We start from the raw sequence: 25262 nt of genomic DNA, 5'->3' as shown, positions 1-25262 counted from the left end.
ATGTGAGTTGCTGAACAATTCTGAGAGGTGAAATTACAAGAGAAATGGAAGAGGTGAGAGCCTAAGATCTGATTACCCCAACAGAAGATTACAGCTTGAATGACCTTATATGAAATGCATGGGTGTGACCCATGTGGGGCTCTTAGATGTTTTAGGATGGCATCTGTCCCACTGGCTATTTTGGTCATGGCTGCTCATACTTGCAGTCCATGATTCTCACTCCTGGTCTAATAGCTCAATTAATGAGTGATAGTAAGTCCTTTTTATCCAATAAGCCATTATCATCGGCATTAAAACAGGTACCAACTATAAAAATCACGATCCTATCTCATGTGCAAGGTGACTTGAAAACTGTATTTGGAATTCATTTTAAATTAGTTTTTCCTGTCTCAGTTTGAGATTGTATTAAAGACAACAGTGCTCATTTTTTGGGAAAGAGGAAAGAAGTGTTCCTTATTATTTGTCTCAAACCCCTTAGCTACAAGAGGTATGATTTGATTGACTCTATGGACAGTCAAGGGAAAGGAGAGTGACTGTATTGTATGTAGATTTTTTTAATAAACATGGGTTGGGGGTCTGCTTAAAAACACTGGGACAGAGGAAACAAATACCTAGTGCAACAATTTCAACCTCATTCCTTATGAAATATTTGCAACTTTTGTAACACCACTGGAAACTGATCCAGAGATGCATAAATACCCATCTCCAGCAAAATAAGCCACTATGTCATTATAACCTATCATAAATGTGAAGGCACAAAAGCCAGTCTATCACCGCATCTTCCTCCAATTCCCCTACATATAATATTCTCTCTCTCCCTCTTTTAAAAAGCTCAGTTTGATATTTCAATAAATAACAATGTTTTCCTTCTGAGCCACCAGCTAGACATAGCGACTCTAATTAACAACATGATGCGTAATACCTCTTGGCACAACTACTCTTTGTCTAAGAATAGGATGATGCAAACACCCCACTAACACCCATTCAAAGAAACATCTAATTATAATTACATGCTGGCTTGATTACAATCTCTCAATCGCATCATGTTTGTGAGTTTGCATGACCAAAGAGCCAAGAGAGGTTTCTACACTAACAAAAGCTGCAGCTGGACTGATATTATGCTATGCCTACTTGACAAAATGCATATTTAAAGCATTAACATAACAGGAAAAAAATCTACAGCATTCATATTACAGTTCTGTAACTAGCTATAAGATGCATATTTGTGAATGTATAATCGCTCACAGTAATATATCTGCATAAACATAAGCTAGGTTCAATTACTTCTAGTAGAAATCTTTGAATTTCCCATTTCATCTTAAACAGAATTGGCATGACAAGTAATTTCAGCTGCAGTCCTAAACACACTTTCCAGTCAATTCATTAGGGGTTTCTTCTGAGTTGACATGTAGAGGATTGCACTATAAATTTTATATAATTCTCTGAAAAAAATATACAGTTTTGAAAGCATACTTTAAACTTTAATATGAAGACTTTATTACCTAAAGAAGTTAATTATGTAATTTGCATTGCTCTATAGGATATGCAGTTCTTTTTAATATGAGATATGCCTCAGCGTGAAGAGAAGATGGATTTTGTAATATCACTCTTTAAAAGACATTTTGTTCAGGCAAAAGAGGCATTAAAATGAAATTCATGTTGAATCTGATAATGAAATGTTTTAAAAGTGTTTTAAAATGATATGATGGTCTTTTCAACATTTTGATATTCCCAGACCACATTTCTGTTGATGAACCCATTTACTTTCAATAGTACTGTTGTGCAATGACTAGTGTAAGGATTTGTTACCTTGTTAAATCTTTCTGATAGATGCAGCACGATAATATGTTGCAGAGAAACATTATTATTGATTGCTCTGATAATTTTTCCTTATATTAGGTCTTTGAGTCATGAGAATCTATACTTTTATAATATGTCCACAAATGTCACACAAGAAGCATTATTTGTGAGTGTATATTTCAGAGCTAAGCTGTATCTAGTATATCCTCTTCAAATTGCAAAAGAGTGCTCAAAATACTGAAAGCGTCACACTGTTATACCCAAGTAAATATATTAGCATTGTACTTTATGTTGTTGCTGATGAGTTACTTTTGGAGCTACACTTGCCAGAATCTCCCAGCAATATATACATATATTGCAGGTGAAGTGAACTCGTTTAAATGAATGATTTCTGATGGAAGTATACCACAAATGCATGCTGTAGGACCTAGAAATCCTCTCTAGACATTGCTAGGTCTTCCAATGCAAGTCCATGGCAACCTTTGGCAGAAGCATTTTCTGGAGGCCCCAGAAAATGCCTAGGGGGTACATATTTTGTTTTATGTGGGTAAATGAAATGTGTTATTGGTCCTTCAGATATGCGGGGCCGTACTATATTATACTATTGGTCTTCTTCATAGCTAGAATGTTCCAGGCTATGCCCCTTCTTGATCAGTTCAGAAGATTAATTATTGTTGCAACAAGATCCTGATCTGATGTTCTCACCCATTTCCTTTTGGGAATGCACAGAAAGCTCATCTCTGAGGCTCTCTCTGAACTTGGGCCTTGGCAAAATGGATACTGCTTGCACTCATTGAGGTCAGGAGATAATATGCATGTAGAGGAGTTGGTTGCTGTAATGTCTGAACTAAACCATTCCCCATGTCCTTGAGACAACACACTCCTCCGTCAATGCTAGGATCTGAGGCATGAATTGTTTGGTCTTTTGTGAAAGTGTGACCACTTGTATGACATGCATTAACATGGAAACTTTGTTTCAGACATTGCAGGCCAGCCATCAACAACTTGCCTCTATAAGTATATGATCTTCCTACTATCTCTCTTGAAGTACCCAAGGGGAAATATATGTGCACCATGTCCCCTTTCTTCTGAGTGAGGGACTCTCATAAGCAATACAATTCAATCCCAGCCTTTTGAGCATCTTTCTTTTCCTTATAATTTTTGTTAGTATTTCTGTCTTCTCTGTTAGAAATTTAGCAAGGGTTTCTCTCATGATGCACAATTTGAAATTCAAATACCAAACCACAGATATAGATGTCTCACATTATTTCAAGTATGTATGATTCTGTGGCTGAATCAAGATTCTACGGCATCACTTATAGATAACCCTTGCGTATTCTAGTTGGCTTGTAAAGGGAGGTGCTGAGCAGGCAGCAGAAAGCAAGTATTGGTGTGTTTCTGTCTGGTCATCGCAACCATTTCCCCCCTACATCTTCAAGACTATCCAAGCACTTTAGAACTCCTGGATGCCCTACAAGTATCAGGTGCAAACATCATCCAAACCAAATCACTGCAAATCTGCTCAAACCACAGTCTTGATTTGGCCCTACTTTCCCTCGCAACTGGGAATTCTTTGACACATCTGTAATTGAGTACAAGAATTAGAAATGGCTCTGGCCCACACATAGTTGTCAAGCTTTGATTCAATAGTTGTATGCCTATTGGAGTGTTTTTCCCCCAACTGAGGCCCACCGTTTGTGAGCAGAGAGATTGCAGAACAGCTACCATTTGATATGAATTTCTAGCACCTTAAAGCCACTGCTACTATAAACACACACACACACAATTATAATATATTTGTCAACAACTGTTAACATATGCACCATAAAAACTCAACATCTTTACCATTCTTTTCATCTCCTTGGAAACCTGATTACTGCCAAGGTGGTTGTAAAAGGAGCGGTCCACTCCCCAGTGCGGAGGGTTGTGGCCAATGGAATTAGCACGCTGACGATTCATCTTGGCTATTGTTGCTTTCTCTTCTTTCTAGAAAGGCGAAAACAGGGAAAAGATTGTCTTTCAATTATCTTTCAATGGCCAAATTTTACTTTCAGCCCTGCTTCTGAAATCATTCTCATCTCCACATTGCTAGATTAACCAATATCTTCAGAGGTTAGTAACTGTGATGAGTAGCAAGCCAACAATTGTGGTAAAAGTTATTGCCACCACTCCCCGAATATACTGAATATTATAACATTTCTGCACATCTGTGTCTAGAGATTCGCTTTTATCTGACTATCTCAGATATCAGTAGATCAAAACTGATTTGTGCCAGCACAAAAATAATACATTGCATGTAGATATACAGATAAACATATATTTTATTTCATGTGAACTGGCTTGGGTTTTTAATATATGTTTTGTTCTGCACATACCAAACCTATAAGAGAAGGGGCTTAGGTAGAGGAGTGTAAGATTTAAAGGGTGAAAAAAGTAAACAATACTTGGAAAGTTTCTAATTTAATTTAATTTTAAGAAAACAGCCAATTTTAAAATTGAAAAAACCTCTTGAATTTTCCCTTCAATCAGTCCTTCTCTCTATTCCACAGCTTCAATCATCAATCAAAGAACTTCTCAATTGGTAGAAAAGCAACTTGGTGGAGGGCCAGGAAGCCCACTGGAAGATTTTGAGTGCAGAAAATTACCAGATTAAGAAGAGGGTTCAGCAGACCTTTTTCTTTGTCCTTCATTTCAGGACAAAGTATCTTACAGCTGCTCTTGGTTTAAAACAGAAGTCAGAATAAATACACAACAGTATCTCACACATTATGTCACTCCTATTTTGTCTTCAGCCATACAACTGCTGTATTGTATTATACACACAGTTCTTGAATCAGCTGTGGAGGACAGTCCATTTTTACATTCTCAGAAAGCAGGTGTTCCCTCTGATTTTTAGTTGTTGTCCCTTAAGGTGAAACTGGACATTATGTTTGATGTAAGCCAACTGCATGTTGACACTACATATTATATTAGACAAAGGACCTGTGGATACAGGCCAACCAGTCTCCATCCCATTCCCGCAGGACTGAAGCAGTTTTAACTGAACAATAGTGGTCATTACTCATAGATGTGGAGCAGTATGAGGAAATGTGCCTCGACCTTATGGGAATTGTTCATCATGGTGCTACTGTTGGTGCAAAGTAAGAACTAAAGATTCAGCTATATATCTATAGCTATATATATATATATATATATATATATATGGCGCAGTGGGTTAAAGCACTGTGCCGGCAGGACTGAAGACCAACAGGTCGCAGGTTCGAATCTGGGGAGAGGCGGATGAGCTCCCTCTATTAGCTCCAGCTCCTCATGAGAGAAGCCTCCCACAAGGATGATAAAAAACATCAAAAATCATCCAGGCGTCCCCTGGGCAACGCCCTTGAAGACGGCCAATTCTCTCACAACAGGAGCGGTTGCTCCTGACACGACAAAAAATAAATAAATGCTATATATTAATCTGTTTTGGTGAACCTGAACAACTCCATTATGACAATATCTGATAGCATACCCATAGCCTGTATTGTTTTACTGAACCCTGCTTTTTGTGTTATGCTAGAAATGTAACTGCAATATTATGAGCCAAAGGCCACCCCATGTAATATCATGGTTAGTGCTAGACCCTAAGAATATTCTCATGAACAATGAATAACAATCCCTGGCTACATTCTGCATTGGTCACATATAACTTAGGCTTCATCACACTAGAGTGAGAAAAAATCTACTTAAAATCCAGTTTCTGCCTGCTGCAGAATTCTGGGGTTTGCAGTTTAATAGCCTCACTAAACTACAAACCCCAGAATTTTGCAGGAGGTAGCAACCAAATTTTAAGTGGGTTTTTCCTCTAGTGTGATGAATTACCATATAAGCATGCAATATTGCTCATGTGCACTTTGTCGTTTTTTTTTTTTTTTTTGTAGCTTTGAACTTATAACAGTACTGTGATTAAGCCAGTGACTGGAAGCAGTACTGAATCCTGATGGATCCTTTGGTCAAAGTTATCTGTTTGCCTTGGGACTGATATTGTAGTACAACCTCACACTATTTGTGGAGTTTAGGTTATGAAGTTTAGAATCCCTGAATTACATTTTTCAGTCAAAGACATCTTTCATGTTGCACCGCTAAAACACTTTAACGCAATTTTAACTGCCATGGCTCCATTCTATGGGATCCCGGGATTTGTGGTTTTCTGCAGCCTTTAGAGTTGTCTGTCAGTGCTTCAACAAACTGCAAATCCCAAGATTTCATAAGAGTCAGCCTTAAAGGTGAGAGGAGAACAGTACTTAAACCATCAGAATCATGCCTTTTCTTTTCTGTATCCAAAAAAGGATTGTTCAATCTATAAAAACTCTAGCCACAGTTACTTTATGTGCCAGAATATGTTGAAAATTGTGTAAGGGAAGTTCATCCAAATGGAAGTTAAAATGATTCTAAAAATACAGTAATATGAATTCCATTTGTTATGTATTTGGATGGGTTGTTTTTCTTTCTAAAATAGCTGCTCTAAGTATTTCACATGGTTTGCAATCTGACTATTCGTGCCTGTCGGCCTAAAACTAATTCTGTAACTACTGATTTTGAAATCACATCTCATTAGATGCCAAAAAAATAGACGCCAAAGCAAACAAATATTTATTGTCCAGTATAATAAAACTACACTATGTATTTTATTATAGCATAGGTAAGAGTTTTGTAACCATCAGTTTATTTTTTTAAAGCTGATGATGAATCTAATCTAGATCCATACAATAAAATATCTTCAAATTAGCAGATAAAAGATACCATCAAATTTCTGTAATGAGTAATGATATATGAGAAATGTTTTAACTGTTAAGGAAAAAAACATTTTGGTGCCTGAGGCAGAGAAGCAAATGTTGCTACCCACTCAAATGCAAGTCTCCAAAGCAGGTCAAGTTATTTTAATGCAAAATGTAGAAAATTCCATAAGTGACTCTTATTGTGAACACTTCTACATTTTGGAGGATGTTTCTTCCCTATAAATGTTTCAAGTAGAAATATATTAAGAACATTTTAATAAGAATAATGTAGCAAACTAAACAATCCACAGTGATTTACTAGCTGGAAACAACCAGAAAGATAGTCTAGTTCAGTGGTTATAAAAAACTACAATAATAAACTTTATTTGTATCCCATCCCATCTCCCCTATGAGGACTCAGGATGGCTTACAACAAAAATGGCAGCCATTCAATACCAAAACAGCATAATACACCAAACAATTAATATAACACAGGTAAACAATAACAAATCAATAAGACACAATGAAGTAAACATTTCATACAAATATTAAAAGCAGAGTCAATAAATTAAAACACATACCCACATTTAAAAGCCACATCCATTATACATTCATTTCACAAGAAGCCACATGTTTGAGTATACTATTCCTCATAGGCCTGGGTGCATAGGTGGGTTCTTAAAGTGTGCTCTCTGGAGCCCTTGGAGCTCTGCGAAACACACTGAGAAGCTCAGCATTTCCCTTCCCCTTCCCCTCCCCCTCCAAGCTTTCCCTCCTCTTTCCTGCCCCCCCCCCCACCACCAAAACTCTTTTTTCCTCACCTCCTTCATCCCCAAAAGTCTTTTTCCTCACTCCCCAGAACCCTTTTCCCTCGCCTTCCTTGCTTCCGAAACTCTATTTTCCTCCCACTGCTCAGGGGGTGCTTTGATTGTGCATTTTCTGCATGGCAGAAGGGGTTGGACTGGATGGCCCCTGGGGTCTTCCACTGAAATACAGTTAAGCTTATGTTGGTAAAAAAAGTTTGTCCATACCTGATATAGATACATTATGCACAATATATAATATAATATATAACATTTCTTGGGACTCCACAAAAATCTTTTGCTTCAGAAATGGTTCCATGGCTGAAAAAATTTGAGAACCCCTGGTCTACTTGATCCCAGATTCAGTTATATACAGAGAAGACCCACTAAAATCAATTAATTTTAGACTTGACAAATCTGAGACCCAATAATTTTAATAATTCTACTCTAACTATAACTAAATGTGGAACCAGCTCATTACGCTATCAAACAACTTAAAAAACAACACATACACACAATACACCGCAGTTAGTTTGATTTTCTCTTTTCTTTCTAAATGTTCAGTTTTGTAGATAACTCTGAAAGCAGCTTGCCTGCTACATGTAAGCACATATCCCTACAGTGGGATCACTGTAGATTAGGTGGTTATTATTTCCAAGGTTAAGCTTTATCACATTAATTTTTGCAGTGCATGCAGCTGCATCCTAATGATAAAACTCTTTCTTTCTCCCACTTTCCAATGTCAATGATGGAAAAAAAAACATTCCCACTAGATAGAAGATTAGCAAAAATGGAGGACTGGGCTCCAACAAAATATCTTTGTAAAAGTTTGTTTCCTAGACACTTTATTAACTGTGGTATGCCTGTAGATCAGGCATGGCAAACTTAGGACCATGGGCCAGAGATGGCACTTTTGTTGCGGTTTGTTTGTTTATATGGAAGCTACCCAGCAGCCTTCCCAGCTCCAGATCCCAAATTGAATTACACAGAGTATAAAAGGAAAAAATGTCTTTACTCTGGAGTAGTTAATACATGTAGCTTTATAAAGAAAAATACAGCAGCATTGAAAACACATTGTCCATCGCAGGAGAAAGGAAACTTACAACGCAATATATTAATCTGCTTCTTTCCAGCAATCTTTGTGGAGTAGTTCCATCTCTGATCACTCCATCTCACCTACTACCTGCATCAAGAAAACTTCACCTGATATACATCCTAATCAGGGAGTGGTTCTTCCTCAACACACACATAAGTTGATTCTTGTCAAGACTTACAAAACCATATACTGTAACACTCCTCCTTGTGTGTAGAGGAAAACACAATACATAATACAATTACATGGTACACTCAAAAATTCCCAAATCATTCAAAACATTCTGATGTTTCTGTACACTCAGTGGCTTAGTTAGTACATCAGCTAGATTTAGATTTGTATTACAATATACTATATCAATTTCACCATTTTTCACTGCATCCCTTACACAACTGTACTTAATATCCACATGCTTGCTTCTTTGTTTTACTCTGGCCTGTGTTGCCATTGTGATGCATGTCTGATTATCCTCATATATTGTTGTTGGATCTTCAACAGGTATTTGCAAGTCTTTAAGCAGTTGTTTGATTACACAAATCTCTGTATATGCTAAGCTAAGTGCACCAAACTCAGCCTCACTGGAACTTAAAGCTACATAACTCTGTTTCTTCGACTTCCAGTCAATTACAGCATTAGAAAACTTAACTAAAACCCGTTGTCGATTTCCTATCAGTACAGTTGCCAAAATCACTGTCTGTATATACCTGCAAGGATAACGAATCATCTGGACTTAATGCCAAACAAAAATCTTGTGTTTGCTTTAGATATCTTGCCACCCTCTTAAGTCCATTCCATGCAGCAATGGTTGGGTTGCTTGCATACCTGCTTAGAAAATTCACAGCAAATGCAATGTCTGCTCTGGTGTAATTACATATGTACAATAACTGACCAATAATGCTTTTGTATAAGGCTTTCTCTTCAAATATTTCAGCATTTTCCACTTCGTTTTGAAAACCTAAAATCATGGGTGATTGAACTCCTTTACATTCTTTCATGTTTAGTTTTTCCAAAATCTGCATTATCTTCCCTTTTTGGCTTAACACAAAACCTTGTTCAGTTTTCATAATTTGTACACCAAGAAAATATTGAATTGGCCCAAGGTTTCTTAACTTAAAATGTTTTCCTAACTCTTCTGCAAATTTGTCAATTTCTGCTTGAGTTTCAGCCAAAAATGATACATCATCAACATACACAAACAATACTTGATAATCATGTTGTACATTTCTTACATACACGCATGGATCTGCTCTGCTTCTCTGGAAACCCATTTTGGTCAAAACATCATTCAAACAATCATTCCAGACAAGTCTGGCCTGTTTCAAACCGTATAAGGCGCGATTCAACTTAAAATATGTATTGGTATCTCTGTACTTTGAACCTGGTGGAGGTACAATATATATATTCTCCTTTAGAGTAGCATTCAGATATGCTGTACTTATGTCAAAATGATATACCTTTAAATTCAAACATGCTGCAAGAGTTAAAATCAATCTTACAGAATTAGGACTAACAGTGGGCGAATACACCTCTGTATAATCTATGTCCCTAATCTGTGTAAACCCTCTAGCAACAAGACGCGCTTTGAACCTTACTTGACCATTAGCATCAATCTTTTGCTTAAAAATCCATTTTGTGTCAATAGGATTACTCCCTCTTGGTAAATCTGCAGGTTCATACACATTTAACCTTTCCATGCTTTTCAACTCTTCGTCTATAGCCTCTAACCATTTTTCTTTCTCTTCTTGTGGCAAACTTTCTATTTCCTCAAAACTTTGAGGCTCATAATTAACTAAACATACTCTTACATTTTGTATTGTGAACCTGTCAGGTTTCTTTCTGGTTCTTTCACTTCTTCTGAGTAAAATTTCCTGACTAGTTCCCTCTCCAGGATCTTCATTCACCTCATCATCCTCATCTGAGGGCCTAGGCCTCTTAAATTTTCTAATTATAGGCTTACTTATGAGTTGAGGTGTAGCAGCACTTTCTTGCTTTGTGTTTTGTCTCCCTTGCTCATGAGTATCCTCTTTTGAAATAGGAAAGAAAACTTCCTGATTAGCATGAATCTTATCCCAATTCTGGCTACAGGCAAAGTTTGCAGATCTTGATATAACAATGTTTCCTTCATTATCTAAAAATCTCCAAGCTTTGGCTCCCTGTGCATAGCCAACCATTGTTAATCTCCTGGCTTTATCTTGGCCTTTCCTTCTCAATGGTTTGGGTATGAACACCCATGCCTGTGTCCCAAAATTCCTTAAATGCCCTAATGGAGGCTTCTTGCCATATAACATAAAATAAGGAGTGTTCTGAATAGGCTCACACCAGAGTCTATTAATTAAATAACATGCAGTCATTACTGCTTCTCCCCATAGATTTTGGGATAATCCAGAATCTTCTAACAAAGAATCTTTCACTGTTTGAACTTTTCTTACTAGTCTTTCTATCTTTCCATTTTCTGCACTTTGATAAGCACATGTGAGTCTGTGCTTTATCCCCTCTTTCTTCAGAAAATTTTCTAAACTATGTGAGGTAAACTCTCCTCCTCTGTCAGTTTGGAGAGCCTTTACTCCTACTCCAAATTGTCTCTTCACATATGCCACCCAATTCTTAATAATCTCAAAAACTTCACTCTTTTGTTTCAACAAAAAACACCAAGAAAAACAAGAATAGTCATCTAATATACACAGTATATAACAGGCTCCACCCTTACTCGGTTGAAACGGTCCGATTAAATCAGCATGTACTAACTGAAACTTTTCCTCTGAATTTCTTAAACTTTTCTTACTAATTGGAGCTGACTGTGCTTTAGTTTTCTTGCATACATTACAATCTAGAAACTTCGTGCAATTTTTAAATTTTATACCTTCACTAAACTCTGGCATTTTATACAACACTTTGAAACTTGGGTGACCTAATGTTCTATGTAAATCATGAATGCATCCCTGGTGTAATGGAGCATTCTTACTTACTACATTTACATCACTTGTGTTACCTCCTGAGGTCAACACATATAAATCCCCTTGTAATACACCAGTTCCACATAACTTATTCCCTTTCAAAATTCTGACTTTTCCTCCAGAAAAATTAACTTCATAACCTCCTTTATCCAATTTTCCAACTGATAATAAATTGTACTCAATCTCTGGAACTAAAAATACATTCCTTAATGTTTTACCCAAATGTTTAACATAAACTTCCCCTTGTCCCTGTACTTTGTACTGTTTTCCATCTGCAAGGGTAACATTTGAACATTTAGGATTTACAGGATTACAAATCAAACTTTTGTTGTTCACTATATGCTGTGAACATCCAGAGTCCACGTAAAATATGTCTTCATCTGTTGGACTCCCTTGGGACTTCACAATGCTGACATGCGAGAAACTCCTCCTCTGGTTCACCTTCTTCCATCCTTGCTTCTTCTGCTGCTGTTTTGGACAATTCCTCTTTAAATGTTTAGGAGACCCACAATTGAAGCACCTTCTCACCACACAAACTTTCTCCATCTCCTCCTCGAGTGCAACTCCGGCTGACTGCTTTCCTTGAGAACGCCCTGCTGTATTTGCAGTCTCCAGATAACGATCTCTTCGCCTTTCGCAATCAGCAAGAAGTCTAGCACAAATATATTGGAGGTTTAATTGTGCTTGTGGGAGTGATTCCAAGGAATTTACTATCCCGTCAAACGAATCATCCAAGGATGACAGGACAATAAAACATTTGTTTGGCTCTGTAAGATGAAAGTCTCTCTCCTCCAATTGCAAAAACAAACTTTGCAATATCTGCAAATGGTCTTTCAGACTTTCATTCTTCTCCAATCTCTTCCTGTAAAGTCGCCTTGCCAGTACAGCCACTGTTGCTGCCGAACTGGAAGCATATACTTCTCTGAGTCTCACCCAAATTGCGTTGGGAGTTGGCAGGCTGCTTATATGAACCAATTGGTCATCGTCAACTCCTAACATCAGAGTAGACCTTGCTCTTTCCAGAGCTCTCAGCTGCTCTGCTGTAGCTGGCTGCTGCACTGGGTTCTCTGTGCATTCCCACAAGGATTCTCTCCTCAAATAACTTTCCATTCTGACTTTCCAAATGGAATAGTTATTGCCATTTAACCTGGCCATAGGGAAAGCAAAATTCATTCCAGTAGCCATCTTCTTGCTTTGCCAACAAAACACACAATGCAAAACCAAAAATGTCTCCAAAACTGGAACTGGAGAAAAAAAATATCCAACTGGGCAATCTGGTCAAACTGGGCAAGCTGGGCAGCCTGGGCCCATAACCTGTTGCGGTTTGTTAGTTTATATGGAAGCTACCCAGCAGCCTTCCCAGCTCCAGATCCCAAATTGAATTACACAGAGTATAAAAGGAAAAAATGTCTTTACTCTGGAGTAGTTAATACATGTAGCTTTATAAAGAAAAATACAGCAGCATTGAAAACACATTGTCCATCGCAGGAGAAAGGAAACTTACAACGCAATATATTAATCTGCTTCTTTCCAGCAATCTTTGTGGAGTAGTTCCATCTCTGATCACTCCACCTCACCTACTACCTGCATCAAGAAAACTTCACCTGATATACATCCTAATCAGGGAGTGGTTCTTCCTCAACACACACATAAGTTGATTCTTGTCAAGACTTACAAAACCATATACTGTAACAACTTTGGGGTCTCCGACCCAGCCCTCATCTGCATTGGCACTCCTGCCAGCATGTAGAAGCGGCAGTCCACGTCCCCAGGCTGGGAAGAGGGTTGAGGGATGAGAGCTCTATGGAGCTCTTGCCAGCCACGTGACTTCTCCTCCTCCCTGCCTGGGAATGTGGAGGGCCACCATCTCCCCAGGCAGAGAAGAGTGCAAAGGAGAAGCTCCGGCAATGGCCTGTTCTCTCCTTCTCCTCTTCTCCGCTGGGAAAGCAGCGGCTTGCTGTCTCCCAGGCATAGAAGAGTGCCAAGTGTAAGGAAGACAGCAGCTGGAGAGATCTTCAGCAATGACCTATCTCCTCCTCCTCCTTTCAGCCCGGGAACACAGTGGGCTGCTGACTCCTCAGGCTGGAAGGGGAGCCAGGGGAGCCAGGCGGCGGCCAAGGGGGCTTTGCTTGTCTTGCCCTCCTCCTGGCACAAAGGCAGGGTGAGCAGCCCCATGTTTATGCTGGGAGGACAACCTGAGGATGACCCTCCGTGCTATCCCACCTGTAGGCTGCCCCCAGACTCACCCCCTTTGGGGTGTCCCAGCGCTGCTGCTCCTCCAAGCCAGTTGCCTTTGAGCTCTCCCCAACCTCCAACTCTTCTTTGGTTATTTCTGTTGTATGGTTGTTTTTTTATGTAAGATGTTTTTGGCACTGGGGCTGTTGGCATGGGTCCTGGGTCCTGATATACCCAGGGGAGGTGGGAGTGGATCCCAGAGTGGTGCTGGATTCGAGCCTGCACCATGCCTGCTCTCTAATATCATTTGGTCCTTTCAGAGGCTCCCACTTTGTGTTGTTGATCCAGGACCCATGTATCGCTGCTAGCCCTGTCTTCAGATGTAACCAATAAATTGTGGCCTTTGTTATCCCAATATCTGAGTTGCTGTTTTTGTTGCAGGCTGGTGGATGGTCGTCCTGCGCACGCAACCGTCTTGCATGCATTAAGTATCACAATACCAGTTATTGCTGCCTGGAAAGTAGCCTTTTGGGGCTGGACTTGTAGTTATGGATACAAAGATACAAAGCAGCATTAGCCATATTTACTTCTTTGTGTTTAAAGAAGTATGCACTTTAAGATTATTTTTAGATCAAAATCAGGACATTCCGAATTTAATGGTGAAATTCTTTACAGTGTCATAGTGTTCAGAGACCGTGTTTGTTCCTTATACAAAGGTCTTATTTGAAAACTCATCAAAACAGTGCAAAGCCAATTCCTATATATCCAAAACACTTATATAAAGGAATTTTGGGGCACAGTCTCAGATTTTCTGTTGTTGTTCTTTTAGTTCACTTTCTTTACCTTAGTCGTATTTCATCTGGAAGTTTTATCATGACTCAAGGATAAGCTATTTTTATTGAATCTATTGAGATCTCCTCAATATGAACAGATAATATGTGTGTAGGTAATTATAACAAAGCAAACAAAGACTGTTTTAAGGACAGCAATATGGAAAATCCTGAAATAGCGATGAATAAGAATTTTTAACAATTCATTTCTGATATGAAGGAAAGACATTCATATTTCACATAGAAAGATAACTGAAATTAAAACAAATGCAGGAGGAACAGATTTGTGCATTTGAAGCTTAGACTTGAAGGTTTAATTCTCAGAAATCTGGTCCGAACACCTTGTGTATTCAATCAAATTAGAACTTGCCACCTCATTTCGTTGAAAGGATCCACACCTTTAATATCCATACAAAGGCAGGTATAACACAGTTACCTCAATGTGGAAAATAGTGAGAATAGTGAGAATTACCATATTTAATCAGTGCAAATGGAAGAGAAATTTCATTTGTCTGTTTTTTAAAGCAACTATTTACCAAAATTTGCAGGTATCTTCACATTCAGAATAGAAAGAACCAGGTTCCAAAAATTATACACAGGACTAAAAAAATTTCTCATTCCTACTACGAAAGGAGGGTGTTTTTTTTTTTGGGGGGGGGGGTTTTACTAAACTTCCTATACATACACATAAATATATATAGTAACTGCGAAAACGCTTTTAGAAAGCTATTTCCTGCAACTCTTAGAAGCTGCAGGAAAAAAAATGTGATTTAAATTCTACCTTCAAAATACATGTTCCAATATGTTGCAATTGTTATTACAGGAACTAAATGAAAAGTCACTAAGATTCAAACCCAGCAGGACACAATTTTGATATGGCTCACATAAAATGTTTTGGAATATTTTTCTCAACCTCTCTCCCTATCTGTATCTGTATATTTGTGTATGTTTCTTATAAACAGTATTGGATGGCAAGCTTTGCTTACCATGCAAGGATAACTCTCTATCATGAGGTATACATGTTTGAAGAAATAACAGCAATCCAGACACAACTCACAGGAGCCCATTACACAGCCATGTAATAGAGACAACTGGAATAGGATCACAGAGACACCTTAATAAGTAAATCATGTTACCCAGAGCTACTGATTAATTGGGCAGAAAACTTTTTATCATGTCAGAAACAAATTGAGAATACATTGCAAGTTGCTTCTGGTGTGAGAGAATTGGCGGTCTGCAAGGATGTTGCCCGGGGAACGCCTGGATGTGTTATCATCCCATGGGAGGCTTCTCTCATGCCCCTGAATGGGAAGCTGGGGCTGACAAATGGGAGCTCACTCCATCTCCTGGATTTGAATCGCCGACCTTCAGGTCTTCAGGTCAGCAGTTCAACTGGAACAAGGATCTGACCTATTGCACCACCGCGGCACAAAACTGAAGCCATGGCAAAACAAACATATATATGAAGATGCAAAACAAGATATGAAAAATATTTGGCCATTTAGTTTTGCATGCAAGATCTTCTTGATAGGGGAAATTACTAAAGTTTTCTGTGAGATTTGTGTGTGTGTGCAAGAGAGAGGATTTTTCTTTTTGCATTATATGACTTATGTGAAAAATCTGTTTATCCCGCAAAAAAAAAAAATTGCACACAAAACATTATTGAAATTTTATGTGAAATAATAATAATTTCCTCTAAACTCAGGATTATCACCTAATTCTTCTGCACACAAAAAAGTCCTAAAGCTCCTTTTACTTCCCTATCAACAAAAAGACAGAGAGAGACACAAGTTACACAAAACAGGGCTTATGATTTACAGAAGATGGTTAAGGCCAGAGAGAAATTTCTAGTGGCTTGTTAATTAGCTCCACCCCTTAGCAACCCTTACTAATATATGCACACAGTAAAGAGTGTCATCATATTGTAACATTTGGTGGCTCTTACCCTTTTCTGGCTGCATCGTACGATGAGGAAAGTCTCGATGCTATGCTCTTTGAGGTAAGCATTGCGTTCCCCGCCAAAACCCAGCTCCACTTCGTAGTCACCATTCAGATAGTTTAATGTAGCTTTTGTTATGTGGATTCGCCTTAAATGGAGACAAAATCAGCCAATCTATAAAATCCACTGTTTACTAAAATAAACCAAATAAGAAACAAAACGTTTGAAAAGAGTGAAATACTGGTTAGATTTCTATATACTGTGAATCCTCCATAGACTTCTATACACAGCTGGGGTTTGGTTTCAGGAATTGGAGTGGATAGTATCTGTGGATACTAAAGTCCCAGTATATAAAAAGATAGTTGTGGCAGTCTGGATTCTAGTGCAATCTGTATAAATCCTTACTGTTTCCATACAACTTACTATTTTTCATCTCATCTGTTACATGAGGATGGGCATTTTGACAGATCCAGGAGGTAATTCATCTCCATGATCCTCTGTTGGCCATATCACCTCTCCCATTGTAATAAGATCTTACTGCTTCCCATTTCCCTCCCAAAATTGTGTTTTATATCAAAAATAAGGAACATGGTGCTAGACATATTGTTTAGATTGAGAATCATGCTACCTGGAGGCTTCTGGGAATGTGATTCTCCTTTTTGGCCAGTAGATCCTCTGCTGTGTGTAAAATTAAGAGAATTGATTACTATCAGTTGGGAGTGTTTTGATTGTGTGTTTTTACCTGGCAAGGGGTTGGACTGGATATTCCTTGTGCTCTCTTTCAATTCTAGGATTTTATGATCCTATGAAATAAGAATTCTCTGTTCCTCAAATTAAAATTTCTTTCAGTTCTCAAATTTATAGCATTACAGAGAACAAAACCTTGAAAATCAACTGGCCATCAGAATTCTAATATGTGTTTTGTTCCTACTCACTTGGTAACTTTTGCCTGTCCTTTTCTATGACTGAAGTTTCAATTTACTGTGATGCTAGAAATTTGAAAAGAAATTGTGTTTGGGGGGATATTCTTAATATGGGGGAGAATACTCTAGTTTGGCCCCACCTTGTAGCTACATCCCTGTTTTGCTGCACAAACTGATGGATGCTGCTTACTACTAAGGTACACAGAAACCTATAAGCGTTCCTCTTTTGCTTCTTCATGGAAACCATTGCATTACATTGACAATTCAAGGCCAGTAAAGGAAGGGACATTTTCTCTGATCAGGTTAGACACAGGCCAAATATTATTTTGAAAAATGTTATTTTTGTAATAGAGGTTTCAATGAAGAAGCAAAGGAGGAGCACTTCCAGTTTGGATATTGTGATGGCACGCTGGGAATGGAAAGAAAACTATACGTGTCCGGCTATATTCCCAGTGCCATCGGTATGCCCTACATGTACTTTAATTCCCCAAAATAAGACTCTGGAGACGAGACTAAATTTAACCAATTAAGTTTACTGAAACAATCAAGGTGAATCAAAACAAGGCTTGATTACTAAAATGATACAGGATTAGAATGGTGAAGTACTGATATAAAGTATAAACTCTGAGGTAAAGAACAAACTATATTCTATGAGGTAAGTACTTTCTATGATGGTACAGCTCTCATCTATGGGGCAAGTACAACTATACTCTTTGAGGAATATACTATAATCTATGACATGTACATCTATGTTCTATGGCATGCACAGGCTATGGCATGCACGTGCTTAGGACTGCCTGTTTCATATCGCCAAGCCAGACCAGACACTTTCTGGCTCAACTAGGTAAAAGTTCTGCCAAAGAAGAATGGAGGGAAAAAGTCCTTCCACCAAGCTCTGAGCCAGAAGGGCTGAACCAACAGAGCTTGGCCTCTAGGGGGATCCTAAATTCCTCCCCTAAAACTCAGCAAATGGAACAGTCCACCTGCAAGAGAGCAAACAGGGAAATAAACAGAGGAGTAAAACTAGGCAGAGACTTCACAGATATGCTGTACAGACATATTTATGTTTCTCCCCCATCTTCTATAGGGGCAGCAACTTCAGATGTAAATAATGTATCTAAATTTGGAAATACCAAATCTTCACAGAATGGATATCATTAGAAGCAAACTAACTCACCTGAACTGCAGAGAAGCATCTGAGCAAAGACAAATAGAAAGGTGAAAGCTACGTCGTGACTTCAAGAGCAGAATTCTCTTACCCGGCTTTGCCGCCTGCTTCCATGTGGTTGGCTAACGTGACGTCATTTGACCACACATCAAACTGCCATTTTCTGAGGCCCAAGACTCCACAGTGAACTCTCCCACTGTGGATCCCAACACGCATGTTGACATTGACGCCCGTTACCTCTCGCACTAATCTGTGGACAAATAAAAGGGAAAAAAAAGGAAAGGCAATGAAAAGGTTGTGTAAGAATGTATAATCCTCCAGTTTCTAGGAATCACCCAAATAGAAAGCCGATTAAATATTTTATGGCAATATAAGCACTGGATGAAGTTGGAGTCATTTTGCTTTTATTTCGGTGGTTGGGGAGGGGTGAGATATTTGGAATAGTGTAGAGGGAAACTGCTCGGTTCTGGTTTCCACATCAAAGCTGAACATGACATGTCAACTCTCATTAAATGTAATGGCTACATTGCAAAGGGGAAAAGGAAATTATTTCAGAGCTCTCAATTCGTTCACTGAGCAGAACCAGGCATAAAATATTCCACAGATGAAACATAATCCATATGTGAAACATTCACTGCAGTGGGAAATCTTTAGCTGCTGTTGTAATAGACCAGACAGCCCTGTCTTCTCTATTTACTTATAACAGGCTCCAGTGCTAATGTATTCTCCAATGTCCATAGTTTGCTCCCAAAATTATAATTGAAATCCTTTGTGGGATTTTGCCTTTTAGGGCAAAAGTTGACTTGGAAGAGCATAGCAGTTCTCAAGGAAATTATATCTAGTGATTAAGATGCTGAAACAACTCCTGACCTTGAAAGACCTCAAATGCTTGGCTGCAATTGCTGTCACTGGACATGTTTTGGCTACTGTGGGGAGCAGCCACAGATTGGCCACTTCCAGAATGACTGTACTGAACTGACGCCAACCATTCCCTTCATAGTAACGAGCAGATGTCATGGGCCATATTCTCCAATTAATCACATGTAACTACTCCATGGATAGAAAAAGCTGCTATATTCCTCTCTCCCTGAGTACCTGAAACATTCAGCATAAATTCGGTAGGGATAACCCACAAGTGACCTCAAGAAATGTGGAATTAGTCTCTTATATGTATGTATTTCTAACATACAGTGGCAGCTGTGACATCCCAATTCAAGAATGAGTTGGGCTTTTCTCCCTTGTGCTACTCTCTGGCCTTTTATTCCCTCATCTAGGGCCCTTCCACACAGCCATGTAACCCAAAATAACAAGGCAGATAATCCACAATATCTGGTTGGAACTGGGTTATCTGAGCCCACACTGCCATATAATCCAGTTCAATGTGGATTTTATACAGCTATGTGGGAGGGGCTTTAGCTGCTATTCTCCACTTTAGGGAAAAAAGTAGTTGGGTAATGGTCCAGGTCTCTAGTTTCAGTCAAATTGGCCCTTAATGACCATTACGATAGAAGATGCAGTGTACGCTCATCAAACAGTAACATCCATTTTCTCAAATTTAGCTTCTGTTGTTTTTTTTAATCAATAAATTGGTTAATTTTACATATTCATTACTCGAAATAAAATATGTTAATTAAACAACAAAGCAATAATTCAAAATGTCTAAAACACAAGAAACCAACAATCCATGGGAAGTGGCTCATATTTAGCTTACAATAACTATGTACAATCTTCCCACAGCTCCAAAAAACACTTTACAAGCACCGGGATTGTGGCGCAGCTGGATGAGTGTCAGCTGCATTAAGATCACTCTGACCAAAAGGTCATGAGTTCGAAGCCAGCCCAGGTTAGAGTGGGCTTCCAACCAATTGTGCAGCCTGTTGTCAACCTTTGCAACCTGAAAGACAGTTGCATCTGTCAAGTAGAAGAATTAGGTACCACCTTGTGTGGGGAGGCTAAATTAACTAATTTATGAGGCCATAAAAAAGACTCCAGCAAAGCACTCCAGCAAAAGCATGCGGGGAATGTGGAAGTACTTCACCAGTGTCGCAGATGGACGATGAAAATGACAGCTCCCCTGGCGGCCAGAAATAGCCTCTGTGTATGTCTGTATACGGTGTATGTCAAATTGGCATTGAATGTTTGCCATATTATGTGTTCATTGTAATCTGCCCTGATTCCCCTGCGGGGTGCGAAGGGCGGAATATAAATACTGTAAGTAAGTAAATAAATAAATAAATAAATAAATAAATATCTTATTCATATATATTCCAGCTTTTTTCCAATTTGGAACAAATCAAACAAAATATACCATCAAAAATCTGTAAGATAAAAATGTTAAAATGAGATTGAACAATAAAGTAATAAAATCAGAGTAGAACATAGATTATTAAAACACGTGCACACTTGTCACCACAACAATTAGCAAGGCCCAGTTTATTATTTTGGTGGGTTGGGTCTTAAGTTTCTTGGCCTACACTGCTTCCATTTCATCTTGGAGCAAAAAGAAAAAAAAGAATTGTTGTGTTTTAAAATAATAATAATAATAATAACAACAACAACAACTTTATTTTTATACCCTGCCTCCATCTCCCTGAAGGGTCATAGGGTGGCTTACAAAGGGACAGGCCCAAGAAGTACAGGTTAAAAGAAGAAAATACAATCAACAACAAAAATCAGTAAGACATCATAATCCGGCAACATCATAAAAACAGTATCATGGCTGAACAACCAATGCTTGGTTCGTACTCATTATTCCCAAGTGCAATGAGTCCTACGTAGAGTCAAGGTGATCTGGAACAGCTGTTCCAGGAGCTCCAATTTTATTTGCTTTGAACTAAAGGTTTGTTTGCAATCCCAGGCTTGGGGTTTTGCAGCAAAGTGGCTTCCTGTTATAGTTTGCAGTCATAGGACAAGCCCCCTGTCCATCTTCATTTAGCTTTGGTTCCGCCCCTTTTCCTGGGTTTTGGGAAGAGAGAGGAACCATTTTAGTCAGTCACTCACAAGGAAGCCAGCCTATAGGACACAAATCAGTTTGTCCCGTAGGAAAGGCTTCATTCCTCAAGACCATCCGGGGTCCAAACTGACTATCCAGTTCCAGGGAAATGGAAGGAAAAGCCTCTCAGCCTCACAGCACCAGAGGGGAAAACAGACCTGAAGTTCCCACTAGACAGCATTGTAGAACCACGGAATTCCAGCTGCTATATCTTCAAGCCTCAGCCAGTAAGGTCTGCTCGATACCCAGACGCACATGGATTTCGGTAGCAGCACCCACGCCGACTAGACATAGATAGAAAGCGGCCTGGGAGGGATTATAAAGAGTTCTTCCTTATGCTGAAATAGTACAGTTAAACCAAGTCAGTGCCAGTCTCTTAAAGACTAGAATAGTAAAGCCTTGAAGTTTTGTTTGAAGATTTGTTCCTTAATAAAGACTTTGTTGTACTTTTAAAGAACTCTAAAGCCCATTACTTCTGGAAGTCTCTAACAATCTCTCTTTGGGCACCCCGGCTTCCCACTGGGTTTAAAGTGTGCGTCCTATAGAATAAAGACATTGTGTACAGGCCCAGTGGTGACAGAACACAAGGGAAAGTGTGACAATCAGAGGGCTGTGCTGGAAGGATAATGCCCTTACCCATTACAAGAAAATCTGAAGAGAACATTTATATAAGCACAGTCAGCCAACCATCTGCCCAGCCATCTATCTTTTACTATTTGGTGTCCCTTTCTGAAAATATATAGTCCAAGTTTGCACATAATGACCTGCTAGATTACAGGCATCGTCAAATTGCAGCCCTCCAGCTCTTTGGGCCTCAAACTCGCAGAAGTCCCAGCCAGCTTGTTCAATGTTCAGAAATTTTGGGAGTTGGAGGCCCAAATAGCTGGAGGGCTGCAGTTTGAGGATGCTTGTCTAGAATATAATGTGTTGTATTCTGATTTCTTCAGCATCATTTCTTCCGGCAAACAAACCATAATTAGTTAGGTGCAAAATAATTTAAACACATTTAAGACATAATCATTTGATTTATTTAATAAGATTATGTTTCTTTCTTGGGGAAAGAAACCAGAGGACTAAAACAAAACGAGAACACTATAAGCAACTGTGTGAGTGGGTGGCATTTTATGTATTGTGCCCTTGAAATAATACAATGAATGTTTCTGGCTTCTTCAGTTCCACGAGCTATTTGAGTGAGGCTCTATGGTATCTGTAGAGAGCTGTTGTGTTTTATACCAAAGTACAAATACTGGTGCTGAAGTGCACTCCATTTTTGTTTACAAATTGTTCCCTGTCAACTTTCAAAAACCTGGCTCCCATTTTGTGTGGGATGAAAAGGATTTAACCATCGTATCTCTTTGCTAAATCTGGAGTGAGAGACTTTCTGTTCTCACTGCCTCCCCCGTCTTCTCTGATGAAAAGAGAAAGCTTCTCAGACGAATGAAGGTAATAAAGATCAGAATGCTGGAATGACAGGCATTATAATTGCTGGACCTTTTAGGAAGCTCTTTGTGCTTTCAGCATCAATTTGGTATAAATGTAAGTTCCTGAAAGAAAAGCAAAGAACCAGCTTGTTTTCCTTGGAACAATCAAAGAATGAATGCAGGCCAGAGAAAACTGGATGCCCCCAATGTCCTACTTAAATCCACAAGGCTTAGTTGACAATCAAATGATTTTATATTGCAATGATTTCAAAGTGTCCTAACCTTCTTGGAATTTTGTCCAGTACAATTAGTCCAGCCAACTTTAATGATCTAAACTCTCAAATGCTTAAATCATAGAAAGACTCTGTATCAGGCAAATGAACCCAAAACAACAAAAACTCAATTAAAATTGCATTCAGTTAATTTTCATTTTAATATTACAATTTAATATTACTATTATAATTTGTCTGCTTTAATAGGACCAGCCTTTGCAGTTTTATTTGCACCATTTAAAATTGTTTGTGCTGATTTGAGTTCCATTTTAACTAAAGGAAGGTTGTAAAAAAGAAACATAAGCTAGGCATGTATAGGAGTCTCCGGTTTTTATTTATTTGTCGTATCAGGACAACCAGTCAAATTATATTACATTTCTAACAGAACAAAGCAAGCAAACAGACAAAATACAAAACTTGTGAGTTTGGTAGTTGATCAAATGTCCCTTGACCAGTATCTGGCCACTCGGAGTGCTTCTGGTGTTGCTGCAAGAAGGTCCTCCATTGTGCATCTGGTTGTGATCCCCAGGTTGTGCCAATCAGCTTTCGTATGATATTGTTTCTAGCACCCACTTTTTACTTGATGTTCAGGCAGTGCTTCTTGTAGGTAAGAGCACGGTCCAGAGTGACGCCCAGGTATTTGGGTGCGCTGCAATGCTCCAGTGGGATTCCTTCCCAAGTGATCTTCAGAGCTCGGGATGCTTCTCTGTTCTTGAGATGAAAGGCACATGTCTGTGTTTTGGATGGGTTGGGGATCAGCTGGTTTTCCCTGTAATAGGCAGTAAGAGCACCTAGAGCTTCGGAGAGCTTCTGTTCAACCATCTCAAAGCTCCCTGCTTGAGCAGTAATGGCAAGATCATCAGCATAGATGAAACTCTCTGTCCCTTCTGGCAGTGGCTGGTCATTTGTGTACATGTTGAACATGGATGGAGCAAGCACGCTCCTCTGAGGCAGGCCGTTCTTCTGTTTCCGCCATCTGCTTCTCTGGCCCTAGAACTCAACAAAAAAGCTCCTGTTTTGTAGCAGGTTTCCTATGAGGCGGGTGAGGTGGTAGTCCTTTGTGATATTATACATTTTTCTCAGGAGGAGGCGGTGGTTCACAGTATCATAGGCTGCTGACAGGTCAACAAATCAAGAACTTTGGTCCAAAAGCAAGGCGCTGGCTGCTGGAGCTGATGAACAACTGCACTGCATCCTGTCAGATCCCCAAAATCTGGAGAAAAGCATGAGTCATCGCCATCTTGAAGCCAGGCAAAGACTGCAATGACCCAAAAAGCTACAGACCAATCTCCCTGTTGTGCCACCTCTGCAAAGTTCTGGAGAGACTTATTTTGCATAGAATTATGGAAAAAATAGACCCATGTCTGATCCCACAGCAAGCTGGCTTCAGAAAAGGAGTCTCCGGTGACACAGTGGGTTAAACCACCGAGCTGCTGAACTTGCTGACTGAAAGGTCAGCGGTTCAAATCCAGGGAGCAAGGTCGGCTACCTCTATTAGCCCCAGCTTCTGCCAACCTAGTAGTTCTAAAACATGCAAATGTGAGTAGATCAACAGGTATCGCTCCGGTGGGAAGGCAACAGCACTCCATGCAGTTATGCTGGCCATGTGACCTTGGAGGCATCTACGGACAACGCCCCAGAGTTGAACACAACTAGACTTAATTCCAAGAGGAAATCCTTACCTTTACCTTTAAGGTAGGCACGTGGCCCTCCACTGGCACTGGGACCTTGCTCTGGGACAAAGAGACTTTCCCCCCTTCCACCCCATTTCTTGATCAGCTTGAAACTGTGCTTTGCTGGAGTGTGCCATGATTTATGAGATGCAAAATTAGGTAGAAATGCATGCACAAGAACAAACATACAGAAGGTAGTATTTAACTGATGTTCCCCAAAGAATTTGGTACTTACGAGATGGCCTCTATCATATCCATTCCCATTTCAACACAGCAGTGTGCATGATCTGCTCTTGCTTCAGGTAATCCAGATACACAGTAATAGCAATCACCAAGGATTTTTATACGTAAACAATGATTCTCCTGTAAAACAGAGAGAAAATACCCCCCTCCTTTATTTCAAGATACCAAGTGGCTGCTTTCTAAGGTCATGAATATTTGGACAAAGCCACAATCTAAGTCCCC

General features: G+C 39.2%; 1 protein-coding gene across 1 annotated transcript in view; it reads right to left on the bottom strand.

Annotated features, from left to right (window-relative positions):
• ADCY5 (adenylate cyclase 5) overlaps nt 1-25262 on the bottom strand; it is a 264047-nt gene that overhangs the window by 50865 nt on the left and 187920 nt on the right. Inside the window, exons 5-8 of the mRNA XM_060774794.2 lie at nt 25033-25160; nt 18531-18689; nt 16355-16496; nt 3646-3786 (exon numbers count right to left, since the gene is read on the bottom strand). Coding sequence (XP_060630777.2) covers nt 3646-3786; nt 16355-16496; nt 18531-18689; nt 25033-25160 — 570 coding nt within the window. The remainder of the gene's footprint in view (nt 1-3645; nt 3787-16354; nt 16497-18530; nt 18690-25032; nt 25161-25262) is intronic.

This window comes from Anolis sagrei, chromosome 1 (assembly GCF_037176765.1).
Source record: "Anolis sagrei isolate rAnoSag1 chromosome 1, rAnoSag1.mat, whole genome shotgun sequence".
NCBI lineage: Eukaryota > Metazoa > Chordata > Lepidosauria > Squamata > Dactyloidae > Anolis > Anolis sagrei.
The sequence above is the reverse complement of the archived record's forward strand: the minus strand, read 5'-3'. Positions and strand labels throughout refer to the sequence as shown.